At 46.5% G+C, this 24,017-nt stretch overlaps 1 protein-coding gene across 2 annotated transcripts in view; it reads right to left on the bottom strand.

Moving 5' to 3' along the window:
• Window positions 1–24,017, bottom strand: part of LOC144937690 (mineralocorticoid receptor-like) — a 131,823-nt gene that overhangs the window by 53,275 nt on the left and 54,531 nt on the right. For both annotated transcript variants that reach the window (XM_078865108.1, XM_078865109.1), the window contains exon 3: window positions 16,106–16,222. In XM_078865108.1, coding sequence (XP_078721234.1) covers window positions 16,106–16,222 — 117 coding nt within the window. The remainder of the gene's footprint in view (window positions 1–16,105; window positions 16,223–24,017) is intronic.

The raw sequence follows: 24,017 nt of genomic DNA on the forward strand, positions 1-24,017 counted from the left end.
AAAGAGGTATTGTAAATTTAGCTTTAATGGCATGAAGATACCATTTTTGTATTTTTTAACAAATTCAGAGTACAATGCCCATGGAATTAGCGATGAAAAGGGCGCCGTAATTGACGAGACTTGAGACTGCTTCACGATGGCTGTAAATGTAAAATCCTAACAAGCGAGCGTTTTATCTGGATTTCCTTTTTAAAAGAGCATCTCTTGCAATGATTAAAGTAGCCTCTCCGCTGCATGTGTTCGACTCGAGTGCGTGTTCCTTCAATGCGAGGGCGACACTCACTTCTTGGGAGCTGATGTGGTGCTGCAAATCAGTGGCGATTCGAGGGCAAAGATGTATTATTTCAATACCTGCTTTGCATTGGAATTCTGTAAAACAACTCAAGTTCTAATAACATATCTCACGCAGGCAGCAGGAGTGTTACCTTCATTTCGCTGTAATTTTAATACAAAGGAAAACAATTTGAACGTATTAAAGTAATGGGAAATGTACGCACGCATATAAAATGCATTTCAGAAATACAAATGCTACTCTGCAGTGCAATTAACACAACAATTTACGCACTGGTGGTGAGATGGAATTAAAACAATCGCAACAGGAAGATATTTATTTATTAGAGATCAAAGCGCTAACTAAAACAAAGGCTGCTCTCTCTTTAAAGAACTTTAGGCCAATTATAGTGAACTTGTAACTTTTTAAGACGGCAATGGTAAACGTGGAGCCCAGCAGTTGCTTGACACTGCCGGTGGCATGGAAGGGCCTCCAACAGAGGACGTTCTAGAGCACCCCATCTTGAAGGTACATTGGCCTACTCTTTCACGCTGGCCATACATCTTTGAAGAGGTGGGGGCACCCATACTTTATCTCACTCTTTCCCGCACCTCCGATTAGCACGGTTGGCTACGTACGGTATGAAAGAAGTTCAACATACGCACGCACAATAACGCTACACACGACCTGCCGATTGACTAACCGTGGAGTACCCGACTGCCGGGTGGGCAGAGGCGGAGGTGGTGGATTGAATAAACTTGTTTGGGGCACCGCGGTGGCGAGATGTTAACAACCTCGCCTGGTATGCAGGATGCCGTGGGTTCAATCCTGACCCTGATGCCTGTTCTCCTGGTGGTCGTGTGTATTTTTCTCGGGGTGTCCCTCACATTAAGAATCAACGTGCGTTTTGAGAAACTTGCAGTAATCGCTGCAATTAACAACCTGAAGGAGAAGAATAGAAATCTGTTCTCCGACTCCAAACGATCTGCCGATTTGCTGGAGCATTTCTTCGAGGAAGGGGAAACCCCTCAACCCCAACAGCGTAACGGGGCAAGGGAAGGTTGACCCTTCTTGGGCCGCAGATCGTAAAATAATGGAGGAAGTAGCTACCCCCTGAGAGTGGCTCTTATGTATGTTTGTAGAACTTCTGTCACACCGTACGTAGACAACCCTGCTAATTGGAGGTGCATGTCCACTAGATAAGCCACATCGCTGAGCTATTATTTGTGGTCAAGTCACTTCTGAAAAAGAGTTACATATCTCGGTGGGCCTTACCTGGTAAAATAAAAAGTTTAGTTTAGTTTTAGTTTGCTCCATTGTCATAACTGACACGCCAGGGCATTGAATTGAACCGGTGACCTCTGGATTGCAAGCCCAGCATACGAAGCGTTACACCAGGCCAGTACCGCTAACTTTACCACAACAACAACAAAATAAAACATTTCCCCGCTTTATTTCGAAGTCTTATCCTCTTTTTGTATCCGACACAAAATTGTGATGTCATCATTGGTAAAGATGACTAAGGCTGCAAAAACTGCCATCGAGTGTTTTTTTCCACTCAACGGAAGAATAAGATGGTGGCACCGACGTAGAAAAAAAGTTGACATTGTGCTTTTTTCTCTCTCTCTCTACTTGCCTCTGTGCTTTAATCTGTTTTGTGTTATCGCGCCACGTGACGCAGGTGAGATTAGCGACAAACACACGAAACCCATAATGACGACAATGGGAAGAAGATACACGCTTTCTGAAAGCTAACCCACGCGTGTGTGTTCATTATATAATAATGTTGGCGTGCTGCTAAAAATACTCTAGTGTATTCAATTTCTTCCAAGGGTGACTGACACATGAGAGACCCCCAACATCGCCTGGGATGAGGACGCGCCTGTGGACGTCAAAGTCGAACATTTTATTCCAGTTTCAAGGAATGCCTCCAAATTGAAAGGGACACTCTTGATTACACAGATTGGGTGTGCTGTTACTCAGATCATACCTGGCCAATTTCACAAGAGTTAAAACGTAGCAGTCATTATAAAAAGAGCTAGCATTTACGTTTTGGTCAACTGGCCAACCAAAACACAATGTCTTGGTGATATTACCCTACACTTTGGCGAGAGACATCGCACAAGGCTAGCGCCAAAAAAGAAACAAAAAGGATTTTTGTAGGTTTGTGTCTATTATCGATTTGCCAACATGTCAATCAGACCCCATATGCCTCTATTTACGAGCTTTTAACCACAATTTTAAAGGCGGTCGTTAATTAAACTGTAGAAATTTGTATCCATTTATGAATAGACGCCTTTGCCAAGAATCTAGTTTTTCATCACATAGCAGTATAACGATCTCAGGAAACGCATCTCTGCACGGCAAAGCAGAGAGTGTTGCACTCAGCTCGTTTCCCGCACCTCGGGACCATTAGGAGCTGTATCCAAACGACCCGTGAAATCTACCGCTATTTTGGTGCATTTTTTGAAGGAAGCATTTTTTCACGTCAAATTAATAAATAACTTCATCCTGAAAATTGGATACAGTTAACTTTTTACGAATGCTAAATTACAGCCCTTTTACATATCAACTGCTGACTGGAGGCCTCAACACAGTGTTGGCCATGGGAGTTGTTTGCCCATACGTCATCGCGCTTGTCAGTGAGTGTTTTGGTGATGGGCGTCACCCAAGACCAACTGGGATATCAATGGCCACTGATATAATTAGTCGTATCCAGGAACTGAACTTAGGTACCTAAGCTCGTAGGTTTGTGTCAGAGCATGACATTATTTTTCAATACAGATCTGGCAATATGGGTGAGCATACATTTATGAACATCACCAAACTAACCATCACGACCATCAACATCGCCACTGTCACCTTCATGCGTTGGGACCTTGGATTCGGAAGTCATGCTCTTACATGACAAGATGGTCAAATTAATAATTGAATTAAATCACCAGGAATGGAGACACACACACATGTACACACACTGTGGCTGCAGGGCTGACAATAAATAAATAACTCGCTCGTGACGTAAATCCGCATGTAGCCATCTCTTATTACCCCCACATTTCAATGTACCCGTTAAGATTTCGCATTTTTATAATCTTAATCAATTTGTATAATCGAATTCTGGTATGCGTTCCACAAAGAGACGGAACAATAGGGGCAGGTGGCGTTGCTGAGCATCCTTGAAGCATGGCCTTGCGCACGACGCCGTGGTGGTGGCGGTGCTCACGGCGACACGACCGTTGCATCAGCAGCTCGTGTTAAGACTCAGCCAACGCAGGAGTTGCCGCCGAGATGTCGATCGCAACGGAAGCTGCACTCGGTCAGGAATCGAACCCGGGTGTTCCGAGGTCGTGGCAGTGGCCGCAAACCACAAACTGACAGCCCCCCCCCCACCCCTTGCTCGCACGAGCAAAAAAATCAACAAATCATCCGGGCAATAAAATTTAACTAGATATTTTGAAGAACAGAATATGTTTGTTCGTGCAAAGAGCAAGCGATTGAAAGCCAAAGGCTTTCCTGTAGCTCGTTGTGGACGTAAGCGAGTTCATTAGAGACACGACAACGTGGGGCTGATCCAGGGAGCATCGCGCGTTGTGTTTGCGTGTTTACTTTGCGAATTCCGTTCTACATTTTGCGAAGATTTGAAAAAATGTACAAAAAAGAATGGAGCACATAAAGCGCTCACAATAACAATACATCTGAAACACATTAGGCTGTCTCCGTTATTATTTTTCGTCGAAAAACGATTTGTGTTATGAAATGCAACGTCATATTTTGAGGAACTAAAAGCAGGAAATTATATTTTTTCATTATTCAGTAAATCCCCTTTCTTGTGATGTATCACCTATTTTCTGTTCTACTCTATGTACGTTTTTTATTTGTCAGGATGCCCACTATGGGGACAAGCACCCCAATTATAACAATTGCTCCAAATCTCCCTTGTTAACTTTTTAATTAAAACTAACGCAACGTAAATTCAGCAGTAGCAAAAACAATCCACACCGCCAATAAGAAAGCACGTGGCGTGAAAAACAAACACTTTTTCACATACACATGAAAAAAACCACAACACTTTTTCACATACATGTGAAAAACACACAACACCTTTTTCACATACATGTGAAAAACACACAACACCTTTTTCACATACATGTGAAAAAACACACAACACCTTTTCACATACATGTGAAAAAAAACACAACACCTTTTTCACATACATGTCAAAAAACACACACCTTTTTCACATACATGTGAAATCCTTTCCTGCTGACTGTATTAAATAAACATGCCTTTTGTTCCGGATTGCGGTATTAATAGACATCACAGGAGCTTTCACCCTCCATTGCCCATGACATCTTAAGGATACTCGACTGCACACAACAACGTACCCATGCATCCACCCGTGTGTCCCCGCGTGCGTGTGCGTGTGTGTGTGTTATCCGATCATTATCCACCCGTTAAGTGAGTGGGGCTTGTATCACACTGCCTTTGGTACACAGTGTACTTTCCATTGCATGACTCTCATGCAGGTCAAACTGCCCCAGCCGCTCCGCACAAAGTATGCGGTAACTGTGGCACGTGCTGGCAACGACGCACTAACGTTACGATTATTTATTTAGTTATTTACTTGTGTGAATATGTTTTTGTATTCACCGCTTCATTTACCGCTTTACTTTTTTGGTTTTGTTTCGAAGGCTTTTGTTGTTGTTGTTGTTATTTTTTTTTGCATCACAGACGACATTATAATTGCATTATATTGTCAAATTTTCAGCGTTGGAAGACAGGATGGCGATGAGGCTCACGAGCACGGTCCAAACGTGTGTGGAATGCTGACGGTTGGGAAGAGTTCGCGAGAGAAAACGGAGAACAACTTTTCGTGTGCTCGCTTGTTGGATTAGGCCTAGCTGGACACACGCTTATTTTTCTTTTTAAAGACACACACACACAGCAGTCAGTAGAATTGTAATTATTGCTGGCATTGTCAGAACCACCATACGTAGCCGTTGCCACTAATAACATCTATTACTGTAACGATGAGCAATTCTAAGAGCTTGCCCAATGTCACGTCGTGTCACTGAGCATGCTAACCCCAAGGTTACCGCCCCCCCATAATTACCATAACCATTAACCCCAACAGTAATCCAAATTGTGACCCTTACCAGAGTTGTACATTGAACGTTCTTATTGATTATTTGCTCAAGAAAGCCTCACCGAGTCTCAGCGCTCATTTTGAAGAGGATCCTGCTATGATTTTGTAGCGGGTGGGGGGGGGGGGATCATTGCGACAAAAATTCAAATTGAGTAAATTGCCGGTAATAAAAAAAAAATCTTCCAAATTTTGGAGTATGACACTGGCACACAGCAGCCTAATCTTGCGCACTGACATCGTAGGACCTTTACCGTCCACTGTGGGAATCAGACGACGTTTTCTTTCATGGTAAACACACCCGTAGTATTAATCACGGCAGCCGCAGCATTTGAACCATGCGGCTCCGTAGCGAGTGGTAAATGTGCTTCCGCTGGGCCACGTGACCGTTCCAAACGTAAACACAATTTGCAGTTATAAAAGTCAAACAAAAATGTATTTATAGGTTTAGCTCTAGGCATCAGAACTCAAAAAAATTACCTCCTACCCAAATCCCAACCTTACCTCCCAAAATGAAATGCTCATATCAAATCTAACAATTAGCCAAAACTCAAATCTTGTCTGAACACACAAGCTCTAAACTTAGTCATCTAATAAAGTCAAGTGGGCCCTAACTGAAATCCCGGGACTTCGTGAACACAGTCCTGCTAACAAACTACCAATGGCAACTGCTGGAAAATATTGAATAGCTGCACGAGGAATGTTACAAAGTTGGCAAAGTTGGACTCGGGGTGCGAGTATATAAAACAGAAAAATTTGCAACAGCATGTGCGTCGAGCACCAGAGGCGGATCTAGGAACTCCCCACGGGGCGGCAATCCCAAATTTTCAAGCAATGCCCTATATTCATACGGCAACAAAACATTCAATGAACTATCTATGGCAAATATCAATTAAATATCAATGCTCAGAATCTTAAGGGGGAAGGGGCAGGCAGGGGGCGATTGCCCTCACCGCCCTCACCGCCATCCCTTAGATCCGCCGCTGCTTGGCATCATCATCCATTCTCTATCCACTGCTGGATTAAGTCCTCCCCATGCCATCTTCAAATGCCGTTTCCATATCCGTCCGATGCGTGCAAGTACACCGGGCCTCACAACTCCATCTCCACGGTGGCCGTGCCCTCGTTCGCGTTCTCTCCCTTGGCCGCCACTGCCACCAGTCTTGTCGGAATCAGAATATTTATTTAGACGTCAGGAGGAATCCGCTGAGCTGCGAAGCTATTGGTCATGCATGTGCAGCAGGGGTGGGTCAGAGCGTGTTTTGATGCGTGCTGCCCACCCCCATTGCCTTTGCTTCATTGTCAATGTGATATCGCTCGAGTTGCATGCGTCCCCTGATCGACGCGCGCTCCTCCTGCGACCACCGCGGAGACGGAGTCAATGAGACGAGGTCACGGCGCCACGAAGGAGATGGAGAGCCCCTCCAATTAGCACGGTTGGCTACGTACGGTGCAAAAGATGTTCAACATACGTGTTCAACATACACGAGGCCTTCTTCCAGCAATCAATAGACAATGGCTCTGAACAATAATGGCAAACGCTAAAGTCCACGTGAAGTTCCATATGCAACCTGACCCTAATTGTAACCAAAACAATAACACTAACTCAATCAAGCTACAACCTTTTACAGTACCATTTCAATGACCTCAAACGTAGCTCGTTGAATCTCTAAATTTAACCACAACTCTCGAACATCGGCATTTACCTTAACCGTGATACAAATTCTAATTTTAACCCTAACCCACATGTTGCGAACCCGAAGCCCAATCCTGACCGCTGGCAGAGTGCGCGCAGTGGCAGTGATTAGCCCCCACACCGCTCCAAACGCCTCGGGCTCGCCGCGAGGCTCAGTCACCCTTCTGCAGCGTCCGCCAGTGGCCGACCAGCAGACAAGCAGCCAAAGCTGCGCGCCGTGCAGATCCCCAAATTATTCAAGAAGGCGATGATCATTTTTTTTTTACCTGAACTTGAAATTGAATGCATTTGTCCATATCGGCCATGACATTTGAATACAGTCCACTCCTGGTATGGACTACAGTGTTTCATTGTGCTTAAAGACTCCCCTGGGCCCCCTCTTTGTCAAAAGCCATGCTTCACAAAGTGCTTAGTTCAGCACTGGTTCAGCTGGCGGATTCCAAACCCAAGGCAAGCTTCTGCGTAGCAAAATAACAGAATGCTTGAAGTTAATAGCCAAGACGCAAATAGTTTCAGGTGATCGGGACATTAGCATAAATAATTGCGACGTCTTTGTTTGGATTTTTACTTCACCAAAGACTTAAAAGAGTTCTGCAAATATGTCCTGCCACCCACTCACGCTCAATAAATCTCACATCTCTGCCACAAACTCACCCGCCAGGCAAACCAGATGCCAAACAATCGCACTGTGAGTGAGCAATTACGGATGATATACAACTTTACTTTAACACTCTGTGCATAAATTCGCATAAACAGTGTGGACAGGGGTGACTTAGCACAAGCTCAAAAGTTGATCCTGTTGCTTCCCAACCGACATGAGCTTTAATGATAAATTACACAAGTAATTATGGTAATGTTTTTGGGAGGCAAAAACTACAAATCACTGGCAATGACCCATAGATTAAAGAGCCGATCCTTGCCGAAAACATCTGGCAGTCTCACCAGTATGAGCACAAGCAAGCTCGACTGCTGAGGAGTTGCCGAAGGTCGAAACCAGCCCAGCGTTTGCTTGCATTGAACCGAAGCTGCTGAAACGATGCCCTCCCAGAAGGCCGTGTGGTGGACGGAGGGATGGACATGTGAAGGAGGTGTTATTTTGCGATTATTTTAGAACAAACGATAGGCAAAATACACGGCATAAGATCCGTCTGTATTTTGCATTTTAGGAGCTCAGTTTACTGACAGTGACAAGTGACAAATTGAGTTTAGGCTTCAAAATTCTTGGTGCTTTTTTCCGAAAGTGCTGCCGGTAAGCGACACACACGCCAATATAATTGCGTTCACTTGTAAATGCCCATATCGCTTTGCATGAGAGTGTGCGCCAATTTACCTTTCTCAACGTTTTATTGGATTTGGCTTTTCTTTCTTCTTTCACCATGGCCACATTGCAATCAAGTTTCTATTGGAAATCTATTTGTGGTGGTTTGGCCTCAACCTGTCAATTTTTTTTTTTACACAATAAAATAAATGTTCTTTCATAGTCTTGACAATGGTAGCATAAAACAGCTACACATCGTGACGATCTCTAAAGAAAAGAGTCAACAAATAATTTGGCGATGCTGCATTGGCAGTGGGTGCACAATATCAAGTAACAAATCCCTCAACACAAAATGAAAAATATACAATCGGTTACATGCTGGGCAATGAAGATGCTTTAAAGAAGGACCATTTGCCCATAACGTCTCCTTTTATGGCAGTGTCATTGACGAATGTATTGAGAGTTTTGCTAAGGGCACTACGTGGAGATTGGGCAGGACGCATTATGGCTAACAGAGAGGGATGTCTGATTGATGAGACCTGCTGACACGATCGTGATTGCACCCACGAGCACAATCACCAGCAGAGGTGGAGCAAAGAAGTAAGTTCATGAGCAGGAGTGAGATGGATTGCGGTGTTGCAGGACTGACGGATGGCAACGGCGTGGTGAGAAAGTCACTGAGCAGTGGATAGACCACGGCTAACGATGATGTCAACTAAACAAACTACAGGGATTTAATGCACCCATCGTGTTCAATCTGAAATATTGGTTCATAAAGATGGCCTGCTACATTTAAAGACATTTATATTTCCCAGTGTTGTATACTTTATACTACTGAGGTGCTAAATTGTTTTATGTTGTATATATCAACATTCTGAGAGCATAGCTAAGTTGTTCTTAGCTTAATGCAAATATGTGGGTGTCAACTTCATTGCTTGAATGTGCAGGGTGGTGTCATCATCGTGTGACCATACTTCACCACGACGGTCATTGTGAGTTGGTGAAACGTTGGGAGGTGGTGGGGGGGGGGGGTACCGAGATCTCACTCGACACTGATGGTAGCCGTGGCCGGGACTCGAATTCAGATCGCCAGGTTCGTCCAGAATGTCGTGTGCTAACCACTGCGCCACCATTCCTCACATTTCTTTAACAGGCGTTTAGTTGCATGTCTCTGTAACAGGTTGTTCCGTACTAATAATCCATTGCTGTGCTAACGAGTATTTTTTTTTATCATCACATTGTTATTTAAAATGGCAACTTCAAGACCACCTGCCTGTATCCGTAACCAAAAAACAAGGAATACACAGATCCGACCGATCTGATGTGGCACGATGGAGGCCTGTCTTCATTGGCCACAAGTCGAGGAGATAAAGAAGCCAATGAATGGCTCAATATAAAAGGCAGGATATTAATGATGCGAACGCGATGCGATTGCGATGTGCGTCGTTTCAACAGGTCGAATTATTAATGATGTGGTCTCTCCCCCCAAATAAACATTCAAGAATTAAGCTGCATGAATAATCTTGATTTGAAGCTTTCGTGACTGCAGGAATCCATACTCGTTGGTTCTTCGGTAAAGTGACTTTACCGAAAGAAGCAAAGAGTATGCATTAATAATATGTATAAATTCCAAGGTTAAATTATCACGTGAAGAAAAAAGCATTCTCCTCAATATAATAGTGGACACGACGCACCAGGTAGCCGGATTATGCCGAGTCAACGTACGGGAATACCAGTTTGTGTCCAGAGCAGCCTCAGATCCCAATCTTGACATTTTCATAAGCCCTCAAATCTCTGCCTCACGTCACTGCTGATGGAACGGCCTACACTCGAGGGAGCTCTAACGAGCACCTCCAGAGAGTCCTCACACTCGACCCCACCAAACACGACTTGCCAATCGGCCGTCACCAGGATCAATGCAAAATGGCCTAACCGCTATAATGACGAAAGATCACCCGTTTGGTCTACACAGGTGCTGTTCGCGAGCACCCATGAAGGTCGTAGCAGGCACTTATTTAAGGCTGATTTTGACCTACAGCACTACTCCTCAGCCACACACATACAACCGGCCATTTATCACTAAGTGTTTGTGATATCTGCAACAGCATCTGCGCCAGGCTGGGTGTACCCCAAGGAGACAGAGCAGTTGGGATTTGCTGATAAGGAGGTCACAAGACAGATTCGGATGCTACAGATGGAAATTGTGAAAAAAAATTAAATACAAAGACAAAAATCCCCATACGGCCTTGGAGACTTTTAGGGCAAGTGCTTTTAGAAAACAACCTCTTAAGGCATGCATGGCACACAAGGGACAATGTGGCCAGGGCCACACCCAGCTGCCTTTGTCACCCCAGTGCTGAAGTTCACGCACGTCAGCCGCTACTCATTTATGGCTGAGTCGACCGAGGGGAAGCCCAGGGTGGGATGAGATGCTTTTTGCAACTGATATTACCAACGATAGGATGTGAACCCAGGTTGTTGGCAGGTTTGTAGTGCAGCGCATGAGCCCAAAACAACAACAACCACCATTCGCCACTTTGTGGCGGTGACGTCACCACGGCACTTGTGCCAGGCTAGGTGCACTTTAAGGCCACGTGAAGTGTCGAACGCCCACTGGCAGGAGGTCAGGGGACAAACCCAGGTGTCATGGGTCAACTGAGATTACTGGCCAATGCACCACCTGTGCCCCCTACTGCGCCAACTTTCTGTGTTTTAGCCACCTGGGGCTCCACTCGTTGTTGTGAGCGTCGCTCCTCTGCCCTCCGTTATTGCTGGAGGGCGACTGCCTCCAACTGCCCAGTAGCGTCCATCACTTGCCTCCTCCACAGAGTCCGACCTTAACACCACTGGTACCAATCATCGCAAGTCCACTCAGCTCCACGTCCTCTTGTACCACATCACTGCATCTCCTCTCTAGCCCGTGCTGCGCCAATTTAGTCCCCTCTATTCGGCCGAACAAAAGCTGTTAATTCTAGATTTGAAGCTTTTGTGACTGCAAGGATTCATACTCTTTCGTTTTTTTCGGTAAAGTCACGTAGGTCCCCACCTGAAGAAGGACGCTTGTGTTGCGCCTGAAACGTCGTGATTTAATTTAGTTGTTTTCATTTATTTTATATAAAAGCTGTTAAGGCATGTGGTTGCTGGACATGTGGGCTACATGACTCAGCATGAACCCACTACCCCCAATAACCAACACAAATACATTCAAAGCAGTCTCAACCTCTGTAGGCTCCAATGACAATGCAGAGCAGTGGGGCTCATAGTTTCATGGTCACCTTCATCTTAATGATCCAGTCGCTGAGCATCGGATGCGTTTTTTTTGTTTATTTGTACGAGTGGGATTTCCGTCTTCTGCCGAAGCCCCGTGATTTCATTTCAATTTACGTAAATGCCAATTGAATTCTGTTGATGGCATTCACAAAGCAAATGTGGGCGCGCAATATGATTCAAGAGTGTCAGCACGTTGGTGCAGAGCTAAGCATCGCACCGTGCGAAATAAGATAGGCGCACGCACACACTCACACAGACGCACACTCACGCACGCACTCACACAGACGCACACTCACAAACACACTCACACAGACGCACACTCACGCACACACTCACACAGACGCACACTCACGCACGCACTCACACAGACGCACACTCACTCACACAGACGTATGGTCATGCACGCATGCACTCACAAAGACTCTCGCAAAGACCCCCTGTATACCCTTAACAGACTGTTGGGGTAAATGCTGTTAACGAGCACCTATGAAGCAAGGTTCTTGAAGGGGTGGGTGGCCAGCACCACACCCGGCCGCCTTTGTCTCCCGAGTTGGGAGTTTATACACCGCACCAGGTACTCATTTGAGGATGAGTCGACCTCGGGTAAGCCCAGGACCAGTTCAGACAATCGTCACTGGTGGTGGTGACTGTGAGCCGGAGTTGAACTCGGCTCGCCAGGTTAGTAGCCCCGTGCTGACCGCTACACTACCGCTCCCCACAGACGCACGCACACACACACAGACTCATGCACACACACATAGACGCACACACACACAGACGCACACACACACAGACGCACACGCCCTCACGGGCACACTCCTCAACATGCCTCGCGAGATGATCATTGCCACGACCTTGCCAGCACACTGAGGAAGGAGATGCTCCGGGAGTCGTTCTAATCAGCGTGCTCCCCCTTCCTATCAAGGGGCACCCCGAGGGCATACGTTTAATAGCGAGGAGCACCTACCAAGGCCGGCACGGCACACGAGGGTGTGCGTGGCCAGAACCACGCCCGACCGACCGCCTTTGTCTCCCCAGTGGCGATGTTTTAACACACCGCACCAAGTACTAATTTGAGGCTGAGTCAACCTAGGGGATGCCCAGGACCGGTTCAGATAATCGTAGATTGCTCCGGTACCACTCCCCATACGCACACACTCACAAAGTCTCTCTCTCTCACACAAGCTCACGCACTCGCACACGAACTCAACGCAAAGTCTCACACACTCGCTCATACACACACAGTCTCTCTCTCTCACTCACAAAGACTCACACATAAACTCGCACACAACAAAGAACAAAGATCCCCCTTATAGCCTGAACAGACTGTTGGGGCAAGTGCTGTGTGCGAGCACCTATGAAGGCCGGCACGACACATGAGGGGGTGGGTGGCCAGCCCCACACCCGACCGCCTTTGTCTCCCCAGTAGCGATATTTACACACCGCACCAGGTACTCATGTTAAGCTGAGTCGATCTAGGAGAGGCCCAGGACCGGTTCAGATAATCGGGGATCGAACTCGGCTCGCCAGGTTTGTATCGCAGCGCGCTAACCGCTACACTACCGCTCTCCCAACACGAACACCTATACATTTAGCCAGCTAAAGATATCCCATTTAACAAAATGAACTGTTTTGGAAAGTTGTACGAGTGAGCGACTATCAAGGCCAAGGCTGCCCAAGGGAGGGGGTGCGGTTGGTACCATGCCTGACCCCCCCCTCCCCCCACTTTTATCTCCCAAAGAGTAAGGACACATGGTCACACTTGTGGTTACGCCTCGAGTTCACAAAGTGTTCAGTTACCTTGCTCTTTATTAATAGCTCCGAGAGTTTTAATCTCTCGCGAAGCTGTTGCGTGGAGAGGCACGTTGACCCTCCGACGAAGGACTGAACCTGCCGATTGACACGCACCTGACGCCCACACAAGACTCGTTCTGCCGTGGGCGAGCGACAGCTCATAAAACAACTCATTTGAGAGTTCTTGTTCATCGCGAAATGGTGTCTCTCACGAGGACGTTTGAAGTGCGGTTCTGTAATTTCAAAATCCTTCGCGCAGTTCTCACCCTCGTTCATTTATTTAGCGAATGCTTTTACACGTGGCAGTCACACAGCGCACTCTCACCCTTGTGTCGTGACGCTCCTTTTGGCACACTCACAAAACACCGTGTATATTTCAGCAATATCCCTGAACAAGCATTGAGTCGAGCAAACTATTTGTGGTAAGCACTCTGTATTTATTAGGAAGCGACTGGAGCTATCCACTTTGTAAATCTAGATTGAAAACTAATTTCTTGAGAACTGTTTTTTTGTGTTTAGTCTGTTGTCCTTGCCCCCGCAACTCCGTTCAGCACGGTTGGCTACGTATGGTGCGAAAGAGGTTCGACATACGTAGGTATTACTCTTTGGTTCTTTCGGTAAAGTCACGTAGGTAGAAATGAAATAAAACAAATCACGACGTTTCGATCGCAACACAAGCAATCCTCATCAGGTGGAACAACCACAGCAAGAAAACATGCTTAAGTGGGTGAGAGAGGTGCCGTGGCAAGAGGTTATATAGGTAAGAAAGGGGGGAGGAGCAAGGGGGGAGAGAGAGAGGGGGGGTATGTGTAGGTATTGTCTCTGACCAAATCACCCAGAATGCACCGGATCTCGTTGAGATATCGGAAGCTCAGCAGGGATGGGTGTGGATAGCGTTTGGTAGACACCAATGCTTGGGGCCTCCGTTGTGGGCAGAAAATGTTGCCTAAAAATCATCCCACGCTGAACTGCCTTTACCAACCCGCACTTTGGACCCATCCATTTAGTACGTACGCATGGAGGGGGGAGGGGGGTTAACCCAAATGTGTACGCTTGCGTATGGGGGGTCTACTGATAATGTACGCATAGGAAACGGGGAGGGGGGGTGAAGCCTCGAGAATAATTTGTCTACATTGGCCTTCACATGAGTTAGATAGTCCGGCGGTGGACTATCTGTTTGCTTAAACACGTTAAGATTATTAATCCTTGATCGTTTCTGCGTGGATAAAATATCGGCCGTTCTATAGGATTCGGAGGGGGGGTGCGTCAAGCGTACGTACGCAGGTGGGGGGGGGGGGTGTAAAAAGTACGCGTGCGTACAGAGAGGGGTCACGTTTTGACATATTTTAGCGTACCTACTAAATGGATGGTCCATTAGCAGCCATGTGAAGAAACCCACAAAATCCACGAGGCGTTGGGTGGGGGCTCCTCTTCCGGCACTGGCCTGGCAATAGAGCCATACGCGCACATGCACTTCATAACGCGGGCAGAATCTAGGTGACCCGAGCTGATCATTATCTGCCTACGTTCACGAGTCCGTGCTGCAATGGGATAGTGCGATGACGCCACACGTGTAGAATCGGCAAATAGTAAACGCGCTGCACTACAAAAATGCCAGATCAAGAGGTTAAGGTGCTGTCGCGTGAGCCAAAGTGGGAATTTCAAGGGGGATTTCACGAGCGGCGGTGAAGGTGAAAGACGATGATGCCGACGATTGTAATCACAGTGGTGATGATGATCATGATGGTCATCATATTTTTTGGAAATTTATGACGGCGAATACTGAAATAGCTTGGTGAGAGGCATCCTGGGAAATACTCCAAGGGCAGAAAAAACTAGCACAGAGAACAGAGGCACAATACCGACCAATTAGAAACATTGGGCAGGACACATTACCATAAAAGATCATTGCCGATGGATGAGACTTTTAATGGAACGGCAGCTGGAGGCAGGAAGGCCCCTTTAGACTTCGCCTTTCCCATCACGAACTCCATCCCACTTCCCAACTTCCCTACCCATTCATCACACTCACTCATCGTTAACCGCTCATTGTCACTTTCATCGTCGTTTATTTCACGCGTAATCATATTCGTCAAACGAGCATAGACCACCGCGCAAACTCCGGTGGTCATCCTCGCAGCAGCGGATTTTGGCTAACCATCGAACAAAGACGGTTACCGCATCGTGCGCTTTCAGATGCGCTTCTGTGTCCGTCTGGAACGTTCTTCCTTCTGATATTAGGAAGCTACTGGATCTATGGATTGTTAAATCTAGATTGAAAACTAATTTCTTTAGAACTGCTTTTTGTCTTTAGTTTGTTGTGCTTCCCCCGCACCTCCGATTAGCGCAGTTGGCTACGTACGATGAGAAAGAAGTTCAACGTACACACGTGTACTACCATCCTTCTTATCAACTCATCTCATCACACAAGTCTGCAGTACAAATAGTTAATTATTTGTTCAGCGCCTTGGTCGAGGCGCTGAATAAATTAATATAAGATAAGGACGACCACAGTGGAGTTAAGAGTGATTACATTGGGCTCATGCGCTGAAGCGGCAATGGATTTGTGGAATCGCAAGACAGTGAGGGATGGGGATGATGTGGGGAAGCCTTCAGCCAGCAGTGGATTGATCATGGCTGTTGATGTTGATAGTAACGATAATGATGTCATACCTCCCAGCACCATTCCCGCCTGGCAACACTTGCGGAGGCGACAGGCTGGGCAGTTCTTTCTTCTGATCTTGTCGATGATGCAGTCATTTCGCCCCGCGCACAGATAGTTGTTCTGACCTATGCCACAGACACGAACGCCCACACATATGTGCACATTGTGAACTCGTGAAGAATCTGTCATCTGCATAGCAATTTGACTTTGCATGATGGAGCATTTAAAAACATTCTTAGGTTCACCTACTTTTTAGAAACTCACAATAAGCTAATATTAGCCTTGTATATGTTTTAACAGCAACAAACACATTTCTGCATCGAATGCAATGCCATATTTTTTTATTCAGAGCGCTCTCGCCAATAATATCTGGAAATCTAGCAGAATGTGTTTCACAAGCCAGAACTATGGTGATGAAATCCAGAAAGTCGAAACCAATTCAGAGTTTACGTGCTTAAACAAATTCTGCTTGATAATATTGTTCTGGAAAGTCAATAGACTGACTGGACTAAACAATGATCTCTTTTTTTATTATGGAGACACAAAACAGAGCTCTGCTTATATTTAATTAAAGTCAAAGTGGTTTCTCACACAAACAAGAAAATGGAGCTACATCATGGGACCTCGCTTGCCAGTACCACAATATAAGAATCGGTTTTACCCTTTCTAGCAACAAAACAGTTGTGTTAAGATGTTACAACAACAAACTGAAACCGTTTGCAAGGAATCACGTCCACATTACATGCATATACTTGTGATGAAGATGCAAACAAAAAAGCATGCTCTGATAGTATATGCATCGTCTTTGAAACTGATTGGTCCACAGCAGAGACAGCTTTCTTTTGAGCCTAGTCTCAAACGGCGTTAAACCAGAGGACGCTAAAAGGCGAACCGCACAAAGACAATGCCACCATCAGGACATACTTACTACCAGTGCACGTTTTTTTGTTTGCATCACAAGTACATGTGGTTGATGCGGACATGATTCCTTGCAAAAGGTTTCTGTTTGGTGATTTAACATCTTAACACAACTGTTTCATTGCCAGAAAGGGTAAAAACTATTCTTATAAATGGTGATACTCATCACCTGTATAAAGCCCTCACCCAGTGGTGGAAATTCCACATTCCCATGGCAGTGGCCAATACATTCACAGGGAACCCCTTGCTGAATTCTCACAAACAAAATGTCAATGCAGAGCTGATTCGACACTCTGCCAGGATTGTAACTAAAATCCTTCCCCGATCGCGAAGCAGCGCCACTCCAAACCACTGCGCTTACCGCACCGGACACTACAGCACAATTCATTCAACAGTGAATAAGCACAGGCTGAAACAACGCATGGTAAACACTTTAATGAGCTACATCCGTGCATGCCTTTGAACAGTTTTGACCACTTCCTGTATAATTCTGAATACAAATACATTTTTATATTTAACCATGGAAGCCTCGCAGAGGCTCCGAAACAATTTTTCTGGAAAGTCCTAATTGTTATGTTAATGTAAACTGCACATTTCTCTTGTGTGCCTCTCAGTAATGAATAACTTCGAGTAGGTTCAGGCACAACAGCCACATGGGTGAAAGGCGAGCCTTGAGTCACCAGTATGGGGCGAATTTTTTCAATAACATTTGTGAAATATAAGGTGTGTTTCTGTATAAAAAGTAGGTCAATGTGAAATTGTTGGCTCCATCTACACTGTTGTAAAGTTTGCCCTTTCATCCGATTTTTTGACAAAAATGACAAATGTCTCCGTTACCAAGGTGGGGTCCATATTCTTTGGTTCTCATAATTAATCCGTGACTTTACTTTTTGGTAAAGTCACGGATTAATTATGAACATGAAGCTATCTACGTGACTTTACCGAAAGACCCAAAGAATATGAATTCCTGCAGTCACGAAAGCTTTAAGTCAAGACTCAAAGTGGGGTCGTTATTCCATTTTTTGTCCAAGATGAAAATCTGGCGTTTTGTGGTGTTTTTCATCAGCCCTCAAACTGGTCTCACTCCGGCCCTGAGAAACACCGACGTCCACATAGACGTCGCGGTGGCGAGATGTTAACTACCTCGCCTGGTATACAGGAGGTGATGGGTTCGATTCCTGCCCTGACGATTGCTGTATATTTGGACTTGTTTTCGCCGTGGTCGCGTGAAATTTTCTCCGGGTTCTCGGGTATTGCCCTCCACATTAAGCATCAAAATGCGTTCAGAGTATTTGGCTGCTACACATTTTCCACGCGAAAAGCCACTTATTTGAGTTATCATATGTGACCAGGTCGCTTTCTGAAAAATAGCTTTGTAGCTCAGGTGACTTTACACCTGGTAAAATAAAAAATAATTTAGTTTACATAGGATGCACCTTCGACCTACAAGGGATCTGAAGTGCTGTCCGCCACCGTCATGAGGCGAGATTTCTTGCGTGAATGTCGGAGGCACTTGAAGATAGCCTCACTGGAGGAGGCTGCACAGCTCACGTTCTAGGCAAGATGTCTGTTGGGAGTTAAACTTCTATGCTAAAACTGTCCAAATGCTCTGAGTCAAATTTCGAAATATTGCAATAGGTTTGAAGTTGATGAGTAACGATTGCAGCAATGCATTCCTTGGTCTCGCATTGCAGGACCGATTCTAACATGACTTGTTCCCCAGTTCAAGCGTTCACAATAAACAGAAAGGTCCCCACGACTTTGGAACGTACACAGATATGGGCCCATTTGTTTGGGATCCGTTGGTGTGATTATTAACAGCTGTGGACATAACCAGGGAGCATTCGCAGAGCATCCCCACTCTGTCGTAAACAATTTTAAATAAACTGTATCTCGAAGAGTCTCTGGCTGCGTATTGCATCACTTCTATGCGATTGGTAACACGATGTAACACACTTTTTGTGTTATTCTTTAATTGCTTATGCCTAAAAAGTGGAGAAAATGGCTATTATTCCCCATAACCTTTGCTATTGTGACCAGGACTTTACGTGAAGGAATGACACAAATGCACACCACGTTTTCTCATTGAAAACAGTTACATTTCAAAATGTCACTATCCTGGTTACAAAAGCAAAGTTTGTGGGGAATAATAGCCATTTTCTGTACTATTGATGCATAAGCAATTAGGAAATAACACTTACTACCCAGGAACAATTTTTTTTTGTTACACAGTGTAATCATAGGGATGGCCCTGCGTGGCACATTCTATGAGAAAATGAGCTCGGGACACTGGGTGTGAAAGTGAGGATTTGGGCCAAGAGGCTAATCTTTAAAATATGGGCCCAATGCGGCTTTCTCCACTTCACCAGTCAGATGACCCGAACAAAGGTTTTTGTTTTGGTTAGATGGCGTGAATATACATGCGTCGTTAAACCCGCCACCACCCTGACACAGCCAATTAGTTTGGTTTGTCACGTAAAGAAAACGTGCCAATTAGTTAATACTTCAGCAGTTACTACTTCATCAGTTACTACTTCAACTAATTGGCACGTTCTGTTTACGTGACAAACCTTACTAATTGGCTGTGTCGGGTGGTGGCGGGTTTAACGACACATTTATATTCACGCAATCTAACCCAAAAAAAAACCTTTATTACGGATAGCATAGGCCGCGAAAGCCTCCTACTTGTTAATCAGATGACCCTGCCTATGGTTCTCACAGCACCGCTAAGCTTCTGGTGGGCAACCGGCCCTCTCTTGAGTGGCAATTCACGCTCCCTTCCCCGCCGTCGAGGGACCGCAGCGTGGCAGGGCTTTAGTGCCGCCGGCCGTGCCTCTGGCCTTGGGCAGGAGCCCTCCCGGCGATCAGCCCAGCAGGATCACTTTCGCGAGCGCTACGCTCTGCTCACGACGGCCTTGATTTTTGCGTCCAAATGTAGATATATATTTTTTTACTTTCCATCTGGTGTGAGATGGCATAAAAAAATCGTGGGCGTCACCGCACCATCACGTGCCCGCCAGTGCACCCGTCGTGAGAGCCAAAGGCCGCAAAAGCTTTTGTGAGGACGTCAAACGCGGCATGAATCCAACCTCCGCCGGACGAATTATGCGAAGCGATGAATTTGACTGAACTTGAACCACCAAACGGACCGCACAGAAAATGAATATGTTCCACTCTGCGCCGCATCCGCACACGGCATGGCAGGGGCACCCACCTCCCCCATAAACGCTGGGATAATAACCAACAACAGTCATCGCGACCGTGTCAATAGATTCAAGCCGCGGCGCACACCTCGCCAATCGGCACCCAAAGTGACCAGACTCTGGCGGCACCCAAAGCGACACCGCTCTTCTCCAATGGAGCGATGCGTCGGATCACCAGCCCAGGACTCGGGCATCCATCGTCACTGTTGCTTTGAGCCGCACGGAAGAAGAAGATGACTTAAGCGGCTGCTTTGATCTTGGGTGACTGCCCTGCGCTCTCACGTGGGACGCTAGCCCTGGAGCCGCCGGGCCCCATCGGGAAGTGCCGTCTCGAGGCGTCGCGTGGACGAGGAAGCCCGAGCCTGGCTGCCGCGAGACGCAGAGACTGGCGCAAGCGCACACGCGGGCCACTCCAAACACGCGCGTGTCGCTCGGACGCAACGGCGCGCGCAGGCGGACAGCGCACGGCGGCCGTCACAATGCCCCCGTCGCGACGACGCGACGGTTCTAAGGGACATTTTGCGGGCAGGGCACGCGCACGCACGCATGCACGCATCTCTCCCGTGAAACCTACGCCGCTGCGCAGTAATTTAGTTTTGTCACGGAAATAAACAGTGCACAAAAACTCCCAAGCGATACGCGCATCAGCAAGAATTGCACGCTGTGCGTGCAGTCGAAAGCGAGTTACGTTTTTGAATTCTGTTAGGAAGATGTTGATTCGGGCCTTTTTTTGTTTCCCCATCCCGACTGGTACAAATGTTTTGGCCCTCTCCCTCTGGAATCTAATAACACGACAGCCATTCTCGGCTCTCCTTAATATTTTATTTGGGTTAAGACAGCGGTCCCCAACCTTTTTGGCACCAGGGACCGGTATTGTGGAAGACAATTATTTCACGGATCGGGGGGGGGGGGGGTACCAGTCTGCGGCCCAGGGGTTGGGAACCCCTGGGTTAAGGGGCAATGGCAGAGCAGTGAGGGGAACCCTGCCTCGTGTGTTTATTAATACCCAGCGTTGCCTGTGCTCTCGCCAAGCCAAAAAGCTACAACCCTCTTCTTGGGTCTTTCGGTAAAGTCACGTAGAAGGGAAATAATAAAAATAAAACATAATAAAATAATTCTCACGACGTTTCGGCCACAACGCAAGCAGCCGTCCTCAGGTGAAGAGCAGGTCTGTCGGAAAGACAACCCTGCATGTCAATTCACCAACGCTCAAGGAGCACGACGGGTTATTGAAGTTCGATTCCCACGGCTTCACATCCGGCGACGAGCGACATCCGAATGGGAACCCTCCATAACCCCAACCGCATGCCCCCCCCGCCCCCCACACACACACCCACTCCGTCCCCCACCCTCCACCTGACGTCGCCAACCTGACCAGCGAGGTGAAGTATGGTCAAACAACCCTCACGAGAGGCACGGCTCGGGCGAGGGAGCCTTCATGAATCAGTTGGTTTAACTAAGGGCTGGAAACACTTTCTATAAAGTTTTAATACTCTATCTGCTGGGAGAACACAATGCATTGTCCCATAAAAATAAGCGATAACAAAGCCGTCCAACTTGCGAAGGCTACATCGAATAACCTACGTTGAGATAGTTTGCTGTTACCCAGATACAGTACCCAGATGGGTCAGGCAGATAGCTCGCTTGATTTCCTCGGGAAGTGATTCTTAAGAGCTCACGGGAGACCAGGAGTTGCTCTTCTTAAGGGAGAATATTGAGCTGCCGTCTGTGGCGCAGTCACTGATGCGGCGTGAGAACAGGCAGGGGAAGTGGAGGGCCAGAGGAAGGGATAGTATCGCGTTGGAGACAACGTGACCCCATGGTCTGGGGGCTCGCTGCTTGAGTAAGTAAATCCACATTAAAACGCTGCTGCCAAGTACAAACAGAAGCGGAGGAGCCATCTGAGACATTAAAGGTTTTTTTTTTCCCTCAACGCGTATTTGACCGCCGGGCTGCAGTGCAAAGCACGCCCACCTTGCAGTCTTCATCAAAGGTACCTAAAACCTCTTTTCCACTGTACAACCGGGCCAGGCTGGGGCCAGGCTGGGGCCATGCTAACCCAGCACGGCTCAGGAGGAGTCCGAATATTTTTCCCTGGCAAAAGAGAGCCATGCTTTTGACGTCACACGCAAACGGACACGTTAGGACAGCTGCGGCTGAAGCGGTAAGTGACCGCTTCCTGACAAGTTACACGGACTGATGTGACGCGCAATGGCGAAATTATTGAGCGCTGCCCCTGGCCCTGCTTGGCCCCGAGCCAGATTGAGATGTTTTGCGAGTCCAGCGTTTGGTTCTGATTCGGTTCATAAAATAGCCAGTGGGAAAACACCTGTACTCTACTGTGAGCGCCAAGCATTGGCTCCATTGGAAACCGGTATTGGGTTGCATCCCTGTGCACTAACCGAGGTGGGGAGATGTTAATTACAGGCAGTCGTGGGTTTGATCCCAACCCTGACGCCTATATACATTTGGAGTTTGGATGTTCTCCTCCTGGTCGCGTGAATCTTTCTCTGGGTCCTCTGGATTTTCTCTCCATATTTCGAAACATGTGTTTAGGGTATTTGCTATACATTTCCACGTGATAAGCCACTTCGTTGAGCTATCATTTGTGGCCAGGTCGCTTCTGAAATGGAGCCATATAGCTCAGTGGGCCTTACCTGGTCAAATAAAAAGTTTCGTTTTATAAACAATTTGGATTTGAAAGGTGTCGGTGGCCAATCACGCGACATAACTAACGTAACATGACGAGACACCCTAGTCATCTGACTGTGGAAGACCAATGCGACAGAGCTTGTGCTATCGCGTGGCGCAAGCGCCATCTTAATGCCGGTCAAGTAAGACAGGGAGGGTGGATCGAAAAATGAGACATCGATCATCACTTGATGCACCGCTGTTCCGAGGCCAACTCAAAATAATAGAAAATTACACTAATCAATTCCGGAACATTTTTTTGTCATGAATCTTTTTTTTTATGCTTAATTAAAATAACTCTTGAAAATGAATCATCTATTTAATAAAAATGACTGAGAATTATTATTTTTTCCATTGCATTAGACGACATCCACAAGTGCAGAGAGCGATGTGTAAAATATGAGCAGAACGGCGGGGGAGACCAGACGCTGCGTTGTGCAGGCTCCCTTTAAAAGTGAAAGTGGTGGCTCAACTGAAATGATTTGGAAGGGCCTCTGCCTCGAATCATCGGGAGTGGTGGCCCATTGGGGGCCCTACACAGGAACTATTTTGGGTGCCCCCCCCCCCCGCCACCTCTACCCTCCCACACCCTGCTGTCAATTCGTAAAGTCCCCAGTGAGACGACTGAATAGAAATAGACAATAGATAGAGAGAAGTAGTGAGATAAGATAAATGGAGACAAAATAGAAGAGAGGTCCAAAGAGAGAGAAGAAATAAATTCGTAATTTTTATGTTCATTGCTTTAATGTTAATTAGGGTTTGTATTCCAGCTAACATCTGGTACATCATATTTTATGACCCCCCCTTGAGCTACTTGGGGCCCTAAGCTATTGCTTTATTTGTTTATGCCAAGTCCCACCACTCCCTGTCCTTAATTAAATGCTCCACCAACACTGGGTGAGTGGACGCTGGCAGTGCTGTGCGGCCGGGAGGCATGAAATGATCAATCGATTAAAACTGATACCCATCATGCTCACAACAGTCATCGAGTAGCACGTGATAGAATGGTTTATTTACAATTCACGAAATTGAAGATACAAATGTTACATTTGCTCCAATTGAACAAATGTCTCGGGTAATTCAGAGGAGAGCAAAGAGGCCGTCCATA

This window comes from Lampetra fluviatilis, chromosome 19 (genome assembly GCF_964198595.1).
Source record: "Lampetra fluviatilis chromosome 19, kcLamFluv1.1, whole genome shotgun sequence".
Classification (NCBI taxonomy): Eukaryota; Metazoa; Chordata; class Hyperoartia; order Petromyzontiformes; family Petromyzontidae; genus Lampetra; species Lampetra fluviatilis.